Source organism: Capra hircus, chromosome 5, assembly GCF_001704415.2.
Source record: "Capra hircus breed San Clemente chromosome 5, ASM170441v1, whole genome shotgun sequence".
Classification (NCBI taxonomy): Eukaryota; Metazoa; Chordata; class Mammalia; order Artiodactyla; family Bovidae; genus Capra; species Capra hircus.
The window spans coordinates 103,533,533-103,548,677 of NC_030812.1; the positions used below are offsets into that span (position 1 = coordinate 103,533,533).

A 15,145-nucleotide genomic window follows, 5' to 3' on the forward strand; every position below is an offset into this window, starting at 1 on the left:
CTCTGGGCTCCGTAGCCTGGCTTCCACTGCAGTTTGCTGTAACCAGATGTAAGATTATGGAATTCAAACACTAAGAGCCACAGGAATGTACTGTGCAACTTGGGGAACACAGCCAAAGTTTGTAATAACTGTAAATGGAAAGTAACGTTTAAACATTGTATGAAAGAGGCTCCCCTGGTGGTCCAGTGGTTAGCACTCGGAGCGTCCGCTGCAGGGAGTACAAGTTTGATCCCTGGTCAGGGAACTGGCCAAAAAAAAAAAAAATGTATTTAAAAAGGCCCACCAAGAGACCCAGAGGCCATGATAGGTGACCACGTGCAGGAGGGGGAAACTGCCAGAGCTGAGGGTCAGCAAATCTTTACCAAACAGATTCCATGCAGGAGGCACCTCTCTGTAGTTGCAAAAGGCACACAGAGAAGTACACGGTCCTTCTCCACTTTTGGTCCAGTTGGGGGACCTGATCACAAACATGAAATACACCTCACAGGGTGCAATAGGTGGTCAGAAAACACTCATTGAATTTAATAAACAAAATCAGTAACACAGCCAAAGTGATAAGAGGAGTGCCGGATTTGGTGCCAAAAGTCCTGGGTTGATCTTGGAACCATAGAGCAGAGTTCAGGTCCTGGATGGAACTAAACTGCATCTACCAAAGGTGTAGCATCTGTGGTTAATATAAGGAATCAGGCTAAAGTGGGTATGGCTGAAATAATGAAATCAGGAGGGCACACATGGATTAGCTGGTTTCTTAATACTGATATTTTATGAATATGTAATACCATTCATCCAATTAATTCAGTTATTACAAGCAATAGCTTAAAGTTCAGTAATATCTCACCTAAATCAAGTGACATCTAGTGGAGGCATGTTCTTCAAAATGACCATGGGAAGTGTGGGTAGAATCAGCGGGTAGATAAAGTCACCATTTGTGGGCCTTTGTCTTGTTTGATAGAATATTGCTGAAACATTAGTCTGCAATTTTTAATTATTCATTATGCTATGCTTAAAGCAATTCATGTGAGAGCTATTTTGTTTTCTTGATAATTAGATGTAGTGATTAGAACATGCTTCATATTACACTGGAGTTTTTTTTTTTTAACTTTTTATTTGATATTGGAGTACTGTTGTATTTCCTCTTCTTTGGGATGGTTTCGGTCACTGTATCCTGTGCAGTGTTATGAACCTCCATCCATAGTTCATCAGGACCTCTGTCTGTCAGATCTAATCTCTTGAATCTATTTATCACCTCCACTGTATGATAATCAGGGATTTGATTTAGCACATATGTGTATGGTCTAGTGGTTTTCCCTACTTTCTTCAATTTAATTTTGCAATGGGAGCTCATTGTCTGAGCCACAGTCAGCTCCAGGTCTTGTGTTTACTGACTGTATAGAGCTTCTCCATCTTTGGTTGCAAAGAACATAATCAATGTGATTTCGGCATTGATCACCTGGTGATGTCTATGTGTAGGGTCGTCTCTTGGTTTGTTGGAAAAGGGTGTTTGCTATGATCAGGGTGTTCTCTTGACAAAACTCTGTTAGCCTTTGCCTCACTTCACTTTGTACTGCAAGGCCAACCTTGCTTGTTATTCTGGGTGTTTCTTGACTTCCTACTTTTGCATTCCAATCTTCTATGGTGAAAATGACATCTTTTTTTTTTTGGTATTAGCTCTAGAAGATCTTGTAGGTCTTCATAGAATCGTTCTGCTTCTTTGAAGTGGTTGAGGCATAGATCGGGTTACTGTGATGTTAAGTAGTTTGCCTTGGAAATGAACAGAGCTCCTTCTGCTGTTTCAGGGGCTGCATTTTGTACTCTTTTTGTTGACTGTGAGTATAGCTGATGAACAATGTGCTAGTTTCGGGTGGACAGCAGAGGGACTCAGCCATACGTGGACGTGCATCCATTCTCCCTCTATGGATCAACTGTTGATGACGATGATGGCTTTGCCATGTATCTTGCGGACCTCGGACCAGTCCCATCGCTGCTTCTTGGTCCTCGTTTTCCTTGTCTGTGAGATCAGAGGCTGGATGTGGATGATCCCTGAAGGCTGAAATTCCTTAGTTTCTACCATGATCTAGGAGCTGGGTTTGTAGTACGTGCCTTGTGAGCTTGAGCAAATCACTTCCTATACCTGTCTCCTCACCTGCAAATTGATCCTGGCATGGGGTCGGTGCTCTCCAAGCTCTTCCCACCTGAAAACTGCGAGTCTCAAGGTGTTTCTGGGAGACCCTGAAGGAGAGGTTGAGAAGAATGGGATGGAAAATTGAGACCAGGGAAGTTGGGGTGGCAGAGCACAGCATCTGGGGGCTGAAGAGGGGCATGAAGGTGGAGCCAAGAAGGAGGGAGGGTGGGGAAAAAGGGTGCCCTGAGTGAGTGGAGCAGGGCCTCTAGAAGAAGAGGAATCTCAAGAAATGAGGATTCTGAGCCGGTAGGTCTAGACTCGTGCTTGTGACTTGCCTGTTTCTCAAGCTCACAGGCCAGACGGCGGGGTCCAAACCACACTCTGGGTGACCAGGAAGCATGCTCTGTCCTCAGCTTGGTGACAGGGAGGCCTCTTAAAGAAGGAGGTAGAAGCTGGTCTCCTCCCCACCCCTAGGGCCCCGAAGCAGGAGACGATTTTCCCATGGCTGTTTCCCCCCATCCTCCCTGCACTCCTAGCCCTAGGTGCACGCGTGCATGCACACATACACGCTCCTCGATGCCCTGGCCACTCCACTTTTCTGCATCAATGCTTCCATCGCTGGCCTTCACTGCAAAAGCAATTTTGAGGGAAAAGAATCTCACAGCACGTTTTCCAGGCCCTTGCTGTCTGGCGGTGACGATCCCAGCGGAGAGGGAGGTGGGATGTCTCTGTTGTTGGTGGGCGGTGATGTCATGCCCAGGTTTCCCCACGTCCAGGGTCCTCATCCCTCCCCGGTCCTGGAGGCTGAGATTCTGCCGCCCTGCCCCCACCTCATCAGAGGAGGGGCCTCCCACCGAGTGTTTTTCTCATCTAACCTCTCCTCCACCCTCACACACACACACACACACACACACACACACACACAGCCTCCCTCTCCCCAGGGCTGCTGCCATCCTGCTTTCCTTACGGAGGGGCCCCCTTTCCTCACCATCGTCCACAGACACGTTTGTAAAGCACAAGAGGATGTGCAGTATGCGGCTGAGGCTGTCACCAGCGCCCCCGGTGGCCCGGGACTTCTGCACGTGGCCACATCTGCAACCCATTCTGCAACACAGCCCACCCAGGTGTCATTCACGGGCTGCAGGGGCCAGAGGCTCCACCCCCTCCTCCCCCCTCTCCACCCCATCCCCCTTCCTCCCCTCCTTTCTAGGGAGGGGACACCGCAGTCCAGGGCAGTGCGTTTTCTCACAGGAACCTTTCACCTGGCTCTTTCTCCTCCCACATTTTCCATTTCCTTCTCCCCAGCCAGCATCCACCCCTCCTTCCCCACCCAGAGGGGATGTGACTTGAACCGCCTCCTTTTGCAGAAAGAATTCAAGAAAGAAGACTCCACTGGATGGAAAGGAATTAGAGCCTTGGCCTCAGCAGGTCGCACACCTAGCCCATCCCCTCCACCTTCTGCCCCTCACATCCTTGTGCTTCATGGAAACGGCCCCTCCTTGACTGTGATGGGAGGGGAGAGGGACTCTCGTTGTTCTTAGGTTCTGGAAAAAGGAAATGGGGCTGGCCCTCCAGGTCAAGTGGCTGGTAAACTTTCCTTCTAAACACAGTGCCCAGAGATCTCTGTGCCAGTTGTTGTCTGTTGCTGTTCAGTTGCTAAGTCTGAACTCTTTGCAACCCCATGGACTGCAGCTCTCCAGGCTTCCCTGTCCTTCACCATCTCCCAGCGTTTGCTCAAATTCATATCCATGGAGTTGATGATGCTGTCCAACCATTTCATCCTCTGTTGCCCGCTTCTCCTGCTGCCCTCAGTCTTTCGCAGCATCAGGATCTTTTCCAATGAGTCAGCTCTTCCCATCAGGTGATCAAAGTATTGGAGCTTCAGCATCAGTCCTTCCAATGAATATTCAGGGTTGATTTCCTTTAGGATTGACTGCTTTGGCCTCCTTGCTGGCCAAGGGACTCCCAACAGCCCCCATTTAAATGGCCTGGTAGAGTGATGCTTTGCTCACCCTGAGGACCAAGAGTCTAAAATTCTCACCCTGGATTTCTTTCCCTTTTTCCTCCTTCAAGCCACCTTCCTGTACCCACCCTCTAAAGCTCTGCCTCTAACCCTTGTCAGCTCAGACACCTTCAATGGCTCCTTGTTGCCTTTCAGTAAAGATGTACTTTATTTTATTTTTGATTTCTAAACTGACTTGGGAATTCTTAGAATATTATTTGTTCATGTGTTACATGTTATCTGGCTGCGCTGGGCTCACTCGGGGCACACAGGATCTCCATAGCATCACACGGATTCTTTGTTGTTGTGCATGGACTGTCTAGTTGCGGCTCCTGGTCTTCACAGCTCCAGTGGCCCCCTGGTGGCTCAGTGGTAAAGAATCTGCCTGCCAATGCAGAAGACGTGGGTTCAGTCCCTGGGTCAGGAAGATCCCCTGGAGAAAGAAATGGCAACCTGCTCCAGTATTCTTGCCTGTGAAATTTCATAGACAGAGGAGCCCGGCGGGCTACAGTCCATGGGGTGGAAAAGAGTCGGGCACAACTGAGTGACTAAAATAAACAAAGTGTGTCTTAGCAGCTGCAGCACTCAGGCCTGGTTGCCCCTTGCCATGTGGCATCTCAGTCTGCTGGGATCAAACTGGAGTCCCCTCCATTGCAAGGCAGATTCTTAACCACTGCAACTCCAGGGAAGTCTCTAAAGATGCACTTTAAATCCCCTTCTTCCACAAACTCTTCCCTAGCTCCTTTGTACTGTGAGTTGTGTTCACAACTACACTGTTCATTTGATACAACTCCATCACTAATTATTATTTAGTATTTACTATGGTTGAACTCACCCCCATAGTAGAGTGCAAGCTTCCCAATGAAAGGAATCACAACACCTGTGTCCTACACCATGCATTCAGGGTTTGTCTTCTTTTCTTTTTTTTACATTTTTATAGATTAGCTTTTATTTATAAGACTTCTCAATGATAAAGAAACTTCCTGCCAAATAGGAGACGTGGGTTTGACCCCTGGGTCAGGAAGTTCCCCTGGAAAAGGAAATAACAACCCACTCTAGTATTGAAGAAGTGAAGTGAAAGTCTCTCAGTCGTGTCTGACTCTTTGTGACCCCATGGATACACAGTCCATGGAATTCTCCAGGCCAGAATACTGGAGTGGGTAGCCTTTCCCTTCTCCAGGGGATCTTCCCAACCCAGGAATCGAACCAGAGTCTCCTGCATTGCAGGCGGGTTCTTTACCAACTGAGCCATCAGGGAATCTCTACTCTGGTATGGACAGAGGAGCCTGGCGTGCTGCAGTCCATGGGGTCACAAGGAATTGGACGTGACTTAGAGACTAAACAACAAACAAATTTTACAATTTCTTGTAATTGAGAAAATTTTAAATTCTATGATGCTTTACAATTTCCAGAAGTTTCACACACGTGGTTTAACAGAATTGCATAATAACTCTTCTCCCCACCCCTGTATTGCCCAGCCCCCCACTGGTAACCTTACTTTGCATGTGTGTGCTTGTGTGTTATAGGCCATTTGGAATCTAATAGCAGGGAGAGACATTCTCTCCTGGAAAAATGCCCCCGTGCAGGAATTTGCATGAGTGTCTGGGGCTGGCAGTGCCTTGTTGTTCCTCCAGGTTAGCACTACCCGATGTGGCACAGAGTCTAGCCGCCGTGGGCAGCGGCTGTCCACTGACCCGTGACTCTCCCTGTTTTCCCTAACAGATCGCCTTGACCTTCTCCATCGTCTTTGGGGTCATCGTCTATCGAATCACTACTGCAGCTGCTCTTTCTCTCAACAAGGCCACACGCTCCAACGTCCGGGTGACGGTGACAGCCACGGCGGTCATCATCAACCTGGTGGTCATCCTCATTCTGGACGAGATCTACGGCGCCGTGGCCAAGTGGCTCACCAAAATCGGTAGGGAGTCGCCGCCTCCCACGCTCCCCTGGGACCCCCTAGGGCGCGGTCAGTTCAGTGCGTGCAGGGTTGCTGGTGGCAGTGACCCAACATAAAACAAAGGAAGTCCAGAGCCCTTGAAGCGGAGAAATGAGAAGGTGCAGGGTGTGTCCTTGGAGGGTCTCTGCCCAGGCAGGAATCCTTCCTGGAATATTCTCCATCAGTAGTCCCCCGGCCCAAGTTGACGGCCTCTGTATCCCCCTAAGAGCAGTCCTGGGGTCTGTTCTTTCTGCTTCCCTGGTGGCTCAGTGGTAAAGAACCCACCTGCCAGTGCAGGAGATGTGGGTTCCATCCCTGTGTCGGGAAGCTCCTCTGGAGAAGGAAAAGCAGCCCACTCCAATATTCTTGCCTGGGGTAATCCCATAGACAGAGGAGCCTGGCAGGTTACAGTCCATGTGGTCTCAAAGAGTTGGACACAACTTAGCCACTGAGCATGCTGTTCTTTTTAGCCTAACCTAGAAGCAAAAGGGCTTCAACACTTCCTGCTTAAAAAAAAAAAAAAAGGCAGAGTTCTCATTCTCCTTATTTTCCCAGCAACATTTAGAAAGTTGGGAAAGTCTCTTGATACTTGAGCCCAAGAAGGTCTTATCTGCCCCCATATTGTCAGAGGCTCCCACAAATCCATGCATTCCCCAGGCTCTGAGCAGACTTCAAAGAGGTGTATCGGGCTTCCCAAGCTCCCAGCCAGTGAGAAGAATGCAGTGGCCTCAGCGTTCAGAAGTGTCATTCGAGCCACAAGCTGCTGTTGATTGAGCACCACTTTCCGGCACTTGTGCTTCTTGGATGGGATGGGGCGGGGAGGCGGCTGCAGGGAGCTGAGACCCTCTCCTCACTGTCTTTATCCTGGGTGGCCTGGAGGCATCGCTTTCCCTCACTGAGTCCAGGGACCAGCGGTCTCAGCCTCTCAGTAACCTCAGGGGAGTGGAATTCGTGAAGGGATGTTTTTAATGTGCTATCAAGTTTGGAAGTGGACACTTGACCGGATAACCCCCTCTTCAAGGGAGGCTTTCCTGGGGGCGCAGAGAATTTCAGAAAGGTTTCACTGATGGCAGTGACTCTTTCAGCGCCTTCTCTGGCGTGGCTTGTTCTCCTGGTGGGCAGTGAATTTGGTTTCTGTGTGGGATGTAGGCAATTTACCGTCTGGCTGTTCTGCTGTCTTTGGGCAGGTATGTGTTTACACAGAAGTATTATACGGGTTCCTTCATATGTTTCTTAAGAAAAGTAGGCAGCGAATTCCACATTAGTGTATTTGCTGGTGATTCCATGGAAATGCTTAGGATGAGCCTTCCATGTCTCTGGGGGCTCAGGGGAGGCTCCACGTGGGAGCGTCCAGTTGGAAAGCTTGGAGATCAGTGGACATAGACATTAGATAGGCATGTGCAGGGGAAGGAGGAGAGGAAGGTCCCCGGCAGAGGAAACAGAATAAGAAATCCAGCAAGGAAGGGGAGATTCGACAGGAAGTAGCGCATGGGCTGGGCTTGTATGATGGGTAGAATTGGGGGACTTAAATGTGAGAGAGTTGAAGGGGCAAAGCTCAGCAGATGGAAGAGAACAGGAGGTGTGTCCAAGGTGCTAAGGGGAGCCCACGTGGTGGTGCTCCAAGTTCTGGCATGTCCAAGGCAGAGCGTGGTGTCCCACCAGGCCCAGAGAGTTGGCTGAGCCCAGATATTTTGGTGGAGGACTTTGGATGTTAAGTTGAGAACTCTACTGATGATGGAAAAGTATTTGCTGAAGTTCAAGGCAGCAAGGGGGCAGGAGGGCGGGTTACCAGGTGGTGTGGTGGTGAAGAACCTGCCTGCCAATGTGGGATTTTGGGTTGGATCCCTGGAGTGGGAAGATCCCTTGGAGTAAGAGATGGCAACCCGCTCCAGTATTCTTGCCTGGAATATTACATGGACAGAGGAGCCTGGTAGGCTACAGTCCATGGGGTTGCAAAGAGTTAGACACAATTGAACATACACACAAGGGGCATCTGGTAAAAAGTACCATCCTCCTGGCCTGATTACTGAACCTGCTGAGAAATAAGGCAAAGACAGATGTAGACAAAAGCCAAGTTTCACCTGTAAAGCTGAAAAAGTCTACACGAGAGAAAGTAGCTTCACAGGAGAACTAAACAGGCTTCCTATTCCAGGTTCTAGACAGAGTGACGTTCCCTGGCAGGCAGCAGTGGGCGGGGAGAAGGAAGGAGTGAGCAGAGAGACAAGGCAGGCACTTAGCTAATCACACTCCCTTCAAGCGGGGAAATGCCAAGAGTGCCCCCTTGTATGCTCCACTCATGGGAAATCTGTCCCGTCCCCTCTGCCATCATCCCCGTCTTTCCCAGTATAGACAGTGCCAGCGTGCTATGTTGCTTCAGTCATGTCGACTCTTTGCGACCCAATGGACTATAGCCCACTGGGCTCCTCTGTCCACGGGATTCTCCAGGCAAGAATACTGGAGTGGGTTGCCATGCCCTTCTCCAGGGGATCTTCCCCACCCAGGGATTGAACCCACATCTCTTACGTCTCCTGCATTGGCAGGTGGGTTCTTTACCACTAGCACCACCTGGGAAGCCTGTATTAGACCTGATGAGGCATTGCCATAGAATCTCAGTTGCACACTACAAGGGTGTGTATTGGTTCTCACTCATGCAGCATGGCAGGGCAGGGTCTCTACTTTACACAGTCACTGGGGACCCAGACCAATGGAGGCCACGTGGGCACCTGTTAGGGATAGAGAGTGCTGGAAGGTCATGTGGAGGCTATCACAGGGGTGGACTGTTCATCATCTCTGCCCTCAGTATGCTGGCTAGAAGCGGCCTGATCAGGAAGAGGCTGGAAATGTGTGGAAGCTCGTGGACATTCCATGACCAAGAAAGGTCTCTGCCACTCACTCCAGCCAGGCCAGACAGCCCTGGAGAACTGCCCTTCCGCCTGACATCTCAGTTCTCTCCTCCCCAGCCTGCTGCCTGGTAGATCTTAGCCCACGCTTGTCAGTGCATTTATGGGTGAAATACATCTCTCTTTTCACTCATGTGTTCAGATTTTTTTTTTTTCAAGGAGTACCATCAGGCAAGGCATTCTGTAGGCCACAGGAGAGGCTAAAGCAAGCTTTTATGCATTCATGGTTTCAACCCTGCCTGCTGACCAAAGGATTTGAGGAAATGTGAAAATGAGCCAGGGACTTCCCTGGTGGTCCAGTGGCTACGACTCCACACTCCCAGTGCAGGGGGCCTGGGTTGGATCCCTGGTCAGGGAACTAGATCCCCCCCATGCTGCACCTAAGATCCTGCATGCCACAGCTGAAGGTCCCATGTGTCCCACCTAAGGCCTCGTGCAGCCAACTTAAAAAGAGAGAGAGAGAGATGAACCAGGAAAATGCAGACTTGCCATGATACAGGAGTGACTGAAAGATGTGACAGAGAGATCCAAATACAAGAGCTGTTCTTATTGGCAGAGTTCACACACTAACGAGACACACAGAGCAGGGTGGCTGGCCCACCTGCTGGCAGAGGTGTGGTTTCAGAGCCCCCAGGCCTGCAAGGAACCGGAAACTGAGGATAAGGCACCTGATGGAATGAGGGTCCTGCCAATCTCAGAGGCTCCCTCTGCCTTCTCACGCTGGGTTTAATGCCCGCCTGGCATCCCACCCCTGGTCTCCTGGTGCATGAGGAGGTGGTGACCATGTGCTTTGCTCACCAGGTGCAAACAGCTGGGGTAAGCAACCCCAAGAGTTCTTGAGTGTTTCTGGCAAAGCTGGGCGATGGAAGACCCATTCCCTGGGAGGTCCCTGGACAGGCCCCAGTCTAGGCCTAGCTGAGGTCTATCTTGCCACAAATATTTATGACAAAAGACAGAATTTGTTAACTGCCTTGAGTGTGATGGATGGGCTCCACAGTGATAGATAAAGACAGAGATTGTCTACCTGGTAACCAGGATAACAGCAGTCGTGGGCTCGGGCGCAAGACACACCATCATCTGGAGGCGACGAGGTCCTGGTGGTTCAAACTGAGCAGAAGCCCGCGACTGGGGGGCGGGGTTGCTAGGGAAACAGAGATGCTTTGAGACCTTGTCGGCCAAGGCACACTGTGCTATGTGTGTGGCCTGGTTCAGCAAGCATCAGTCCGTGACGTTTGTGAGTCTCAGTGAACAGGCGGGGCAAGGACTGTCTTAGTCCCCAGTGATGTGTTCCTTCCTGGAGTGGTCACAGGGTGTCATGGGGACAGGATCCAGTTCCTGGAGGAGGGAGGAAGCAAGAACGGGGCAGGACCAGGAGGGGGCTTGGCATCTTGGGAGGCCAGGGTCTGAGGCAAGACCCTGGGGTCACCAGGAAGATCAGCTCAAGGACAGCTTCTGTCTCAGTCTGTTCTGGCTGCTATGACAAAATACCGTGGACTGGATGGTTGACAAACAACAGAAACTCATGCCTCAGGGTTCTGGAGTCCAGGACAAGGGCACCAGTGTAGACGGCTCCTGGTGAAGGGCCTCTTCCGGGCTGCTGATGGCTGCCTCCTTGCTGTGTCCTCAAGTGGTGGGAGGGGCTGGGAGCGCCACAGGGTCTTTAATAAGGGCACTCATCCCATTGCTTGGTGGCTCAGGGGTAAAGAATCTGCCTGCAATGCAGGAGACGAGGGTTCGATCCCTGGGTTAGGAAGATCCCCTGGAGGAGGGTATGGCAACCCACCCCAGTATCCTTGCCTGGAGAATCCCATGGACAGAGGAGCTTGGTGGGCTACAGTCTATGGGGTCGCAAAGAGTTGGACACGACTGAGCAATTAACGCTTCCAGTTTTACAATCCCATTCCTGAGGGCTCCATCCTCATGACCTAAGCACCTCCCAGGGTCCCCACCCCCTCATACCATCACCTCTGGGGGGTTAGGATTTCAACTTGTGAATTTAGGGGAACGCAGACATTCAGACCATGGAAGCTTCCTCCGTGGGTCAGGGCATGGGGCGCACTGTGCCTTGGATGGCAAGCTTCTGAGTCTGCCTGTTGTGGAGCAGGATGCCCAGGGTCTTGTCGTGACCTACATGGGCCTGGATCTGGCTTGGCCTGGAAGGGGCCCCCGCTCATCCTCTTGTTGCGGGGATGACCTCTAGATCGAGGCTGAGTGAGGAGGGCAGGGTTGACTCCAAGCTTCATGGCTGAATGATCCAGCTGCCATCAGCTCGTCTTCATCAACATGGTTCCCCAAGTCCAGCTCCTCCAGCTCCTTCTCCTCTTTCTCCTCCTCCTCCTCCATCCCTCCTCCTCCCTCTCCTCCTCTTTTTCTCCCTTCCAAGCCTCTGCCTAGTTCTGCATTGTGTGTGGGGCTACGGATTCCTCCTTACACGTCACCAGGCCTCTCCTAGTTACAGGATCGGGCTCACTGTGTGTCCCTGACACACAATTATGGTGTCAGATCAAAGCCTCCGGTTCTTAGGAAGAGGCTGTGTTTGTGACTTGTTTAAATAGCACTGGTACCCTGCTCCGGAGCATCGCTATCCTGGGGGCAGGGATGTGATGGAAGGAGGGAGAGGTGAAGAAAGGATTTGATTTTCTGACATCCGTTGTGTGTCTGGCAGGCATTGTACATACAGCGTTTCATCCAATTTTCACAATAGCCCTTGGGCGTTTCCTTCATTTTATTTATGAGGAGTCTGAAGAGGTTTAGAAACTTCACCAAGGCCCATGGTTAGTAGTGGCATGTGTGTATAGACACACGCACACACACACATACACACACACCCTGTGCTGAGCTCTGCTTTAAGCACGTTATGTATGTTAGTATATTGAATCCTCAGAACAGCCCTGAGGGCGCGGTGGTCTTGACCCTCCCACAGGCCCAGGGGCCTCTGACTGAGCAGTGAGGCTCCTGTGTCCTTGCTGAGACCGTAGCAGTCCACTGTCCAGTGATACATAGCTGTCCTTTTGCCTCGGGGAATTCTAAAAGTTCAGGGAAAGGAGAATAAATGCGCCAGAGGTTCCAGAAGATTTTAAAATCCACGCACCCACCCATGAGGATGGCTGGTTGCAAGGCATGGTTGGGGGTGCAGGAGGGGGCCGGTCTCTGGGGATTAGGGAGGAGACAGTGGGAGCAAGCCACTCCATGCAGGCCCGCAGGCAGGAGCAGACCTCTGCAGGTTCACCAACTTTGGGGTCCCACTTGCTTTTTAAATGAAAAAATTTTTTTCTTTGAAGAATTGAAGTCCCACCAGGAAGTCCTGAGTCTAGAAATGTGCATCCGGCTCTAAGCCATCCTCCGCACAGGCTGTATCTGACCGCTAAGGAGAGGTGATCAGGAGGAAAGGAAGAGGCGGGGGAACCTCAGTACCAGAGGCCGCCCGGACCGCACAGGTTCTTTAAAGAGGAATGTTTTGGGTTTACAGGAGTGGATCTAATTTCCCATCAGATGTGGACAACGTGTGTTTTCAGAGCACAGGGTGGAGGGCTGCTGTATGAGTTCCGGGCACCTGTGCAGGGGGAACCAGCTTCCCCATAGCTGGAGTCTGCGCAGGAGTGGGCTTTCGGAACAAGGACATGTGTGGATGCCCATGGATGTGTATATATGCGTGTGGGTACACGGGAATACATGTGGATGCGTGTGGACACGTGGGTACATGTGGATGTGTGTGGATGTGTATATATGCGTGTGGATACTTGCGGACATGTGTGGATGCATGTGGATACATGTGGATGTGTGTTGGTGTGTGTGGATGCATGTGGACACATGTAGATACATGTATGTGGGTGGGCATGGATGTTTGTGGATGCATGTGGTTACATGTAGATGTGGTGGATGTGTCTGGATATGTCTGGATATGTAGATACGTGTGGATACATGTATGTGGGTGGGCGTGGATGTGTGTGGATGCATGTGGTTACATGCAGATATGGTGGATGTGTCTGGATATGTCTGGATGCGTGTGGACACGTGTAGATGTGTGTGGATGTGGATGCATGTGGATGCATGTGGACACGTGGATACATGTGGGTATGTGAGGATGCGGGTTGGTACATGTGGATACATGTGGAGGCATGTAGATGTGTGTGGATGTGTGTGGCCACATGTGGGCTGGGCTGGGACCTAGGCCTTCCTGGCAGGGAGACTACAGTGCTGGTAATTTGAAATCTGGCCCGAGAGGCAGGTCTGCTGGGTTGTCTTCCTGCCCTGCCACCATCTCCTGACTCCCTGGGTGGCCTCCTGCCCGTCACATGTGGGGGGCCACGGGAAGGGTGTGGCCAGAGTTGATTCTGCCATTGTCTGAGGCCCCCTCCATGAGGCGAGCAGGAACTGTACATTTTGTCTGGGAAGCCAAAAGATGGTGGGGGGCTGCTGCTCATAATGCAGACTACGTGAGCATGCCTGTAGCCGAGTTTGTAGAACAATTCATTCCAGTTACGTGGAACTTTTATTAGTAACACTGCTACTTATAATAGTTTTTTTTTTAATAACTGGCAAGAATTCCTTCCAAACTTGAGCTGTAGCTATGAACATTGTCTCTTTCATTTTTCCAGTTAATCCCTGAGCACTCATCTCTCCTTTTAGCAAGAAGCCCGTTCATTCCTCTCCCTCTTTTTGAGTTTTCTAGGAACCCAGCACCTTAATCCATGAGAAGGAAGGGAGTAATCATGCTCTGTTGGCCAGGTTTTCCCTCCAGGCCCCTTCTCCCCACCTCTCTGCCGAGGTCTGTGACCCGAGGTCCAGCAGATTGTATCTTGGGCGCCCCAAACCCAACTGTGGGCTGGGTTAAGCTGATGGGAAGCAGTGGAAGGAGCTTACCCGGGAGAGGAGATGGAATTGGGGCCATTTCTCCGTGATTCACCCTCACCTCTAGCAAAACTGTGCCTTCATTAACATCCCTTCCTCTGAACCTTCTGGGGTGAATTCTGTTTCTTGCTGGGATGCTGGCCATTTAGACCAGGTCAGGTCAACATCCATGCTTAAACAGGGACATTCCCTGGAGTGTGACCAGCCCTTCACTCCCATGTCTCCTTGCTACAGCATGTTGCTACAGGATGTTGGCCTGTCCCATCAGACAGGGAAGGCTGGATCGCTGCTGAGCTGGTCCTGCCTCACTGCAGGTCCTGGACTGGCCACTGGGCTCTTCAAGGAAGCCCGGTCCTCTCCATCAAGGGTCTACGGCTATGGGGGTGCCCTGCTTTCAGACATATAACACCTGTATCCCCACCCCCATGCTGTCATCTGTCACACAGACCCGGACTCCCTTCTCCCTGGAAACCCACCCTAGCTGTGTACAGCCTGTCTTCGTAAACTTTCAAAACACAGTAGATTGGGCGATACCTCATCCCAGCTCTCTATGAGGGAGGTGACCCTCAGTGACTATAAGATAGGGGTACTCATCACCCTAAGTGATGCCACCCCAGCCTTCTAAGAAAGAGGGCTCATCAGAGATGTTGAGGTAACTTGGAAGAAGAGAAACACGTGTACACATGAAAGGTCTAACAGAGTGCCTGCTACACCGTCTTCCTGACAGCAGATGTTTGTGACTTCAGACTATACCTGTGTGGCACAGGGAGTCCAGCCTGGTGCTCTGGGATGACCTAGAGGGGTGCGATGGGGGACAGTGGGAGGGAGGCTCCAGAGGGAGGGGATATATATATATATATCTATATATGCTGTGTGTGCTCAGTTGCTCAGTCGTGTCCGACTCTTTGCGACCCTATGGACTGTAGCCCACCAGGCTCCACGGGATTCTCCAGGCAAGAATATTGGAGTGGGTTGCCATTTCCTCCTCCAAGGGATCTTCCTGACCCAGTGTTTGAACCCATGTCTCCTGTGTCTCTGATTTATGTATACATATATCTGATTTTCTTCCTTGTGTGGAAGAAACTAACACAACATTGTAAAGCAGTGATTCTCCAACAGAAAAAGAGAAGACGTGTCCTAGGGAGCTGACACTTGGGGCTGGACTGCTAGTGCACAGTAGGTCTCCAGTCCCTTTGTCTGGGGGCCTGTCTCCCTGACTCTAAAGGTGGGGCCCTGTATGCTGGAATCTCTCCAGAGCTCCAGGAGTGTCTCAGGAACACCCATCCATAATCTCGCCCTCAAGCAGTGCACTGGCTGCCTGGTTACCCAGCTGG

At 51.0% G+C, this 15,145-nt stretch overlaps 1 protein-coding gene across 1 annotated transcript in view; it reads left to right on the forward strand.

Annotated features, from left to right (window-relative positions):
- Positions 1-15,145, forward strand: part of ANO2 (anoctamin 2) — a 334,451-nt gene that overhangs the window by 258,340 nt on the left and 60,966 nt on the right. Inside the window, exon 16 of the mRNA XM_013964246.2 lies at positions 5,847-6,042. Within this exon, the coding sequence (XP_013819700.2) occupies positions 5,847-6,042 (196 nt within the window). The remainder of the gene's footprint in view (positions 1-5,846; positions 6,043-15,145) is intronic.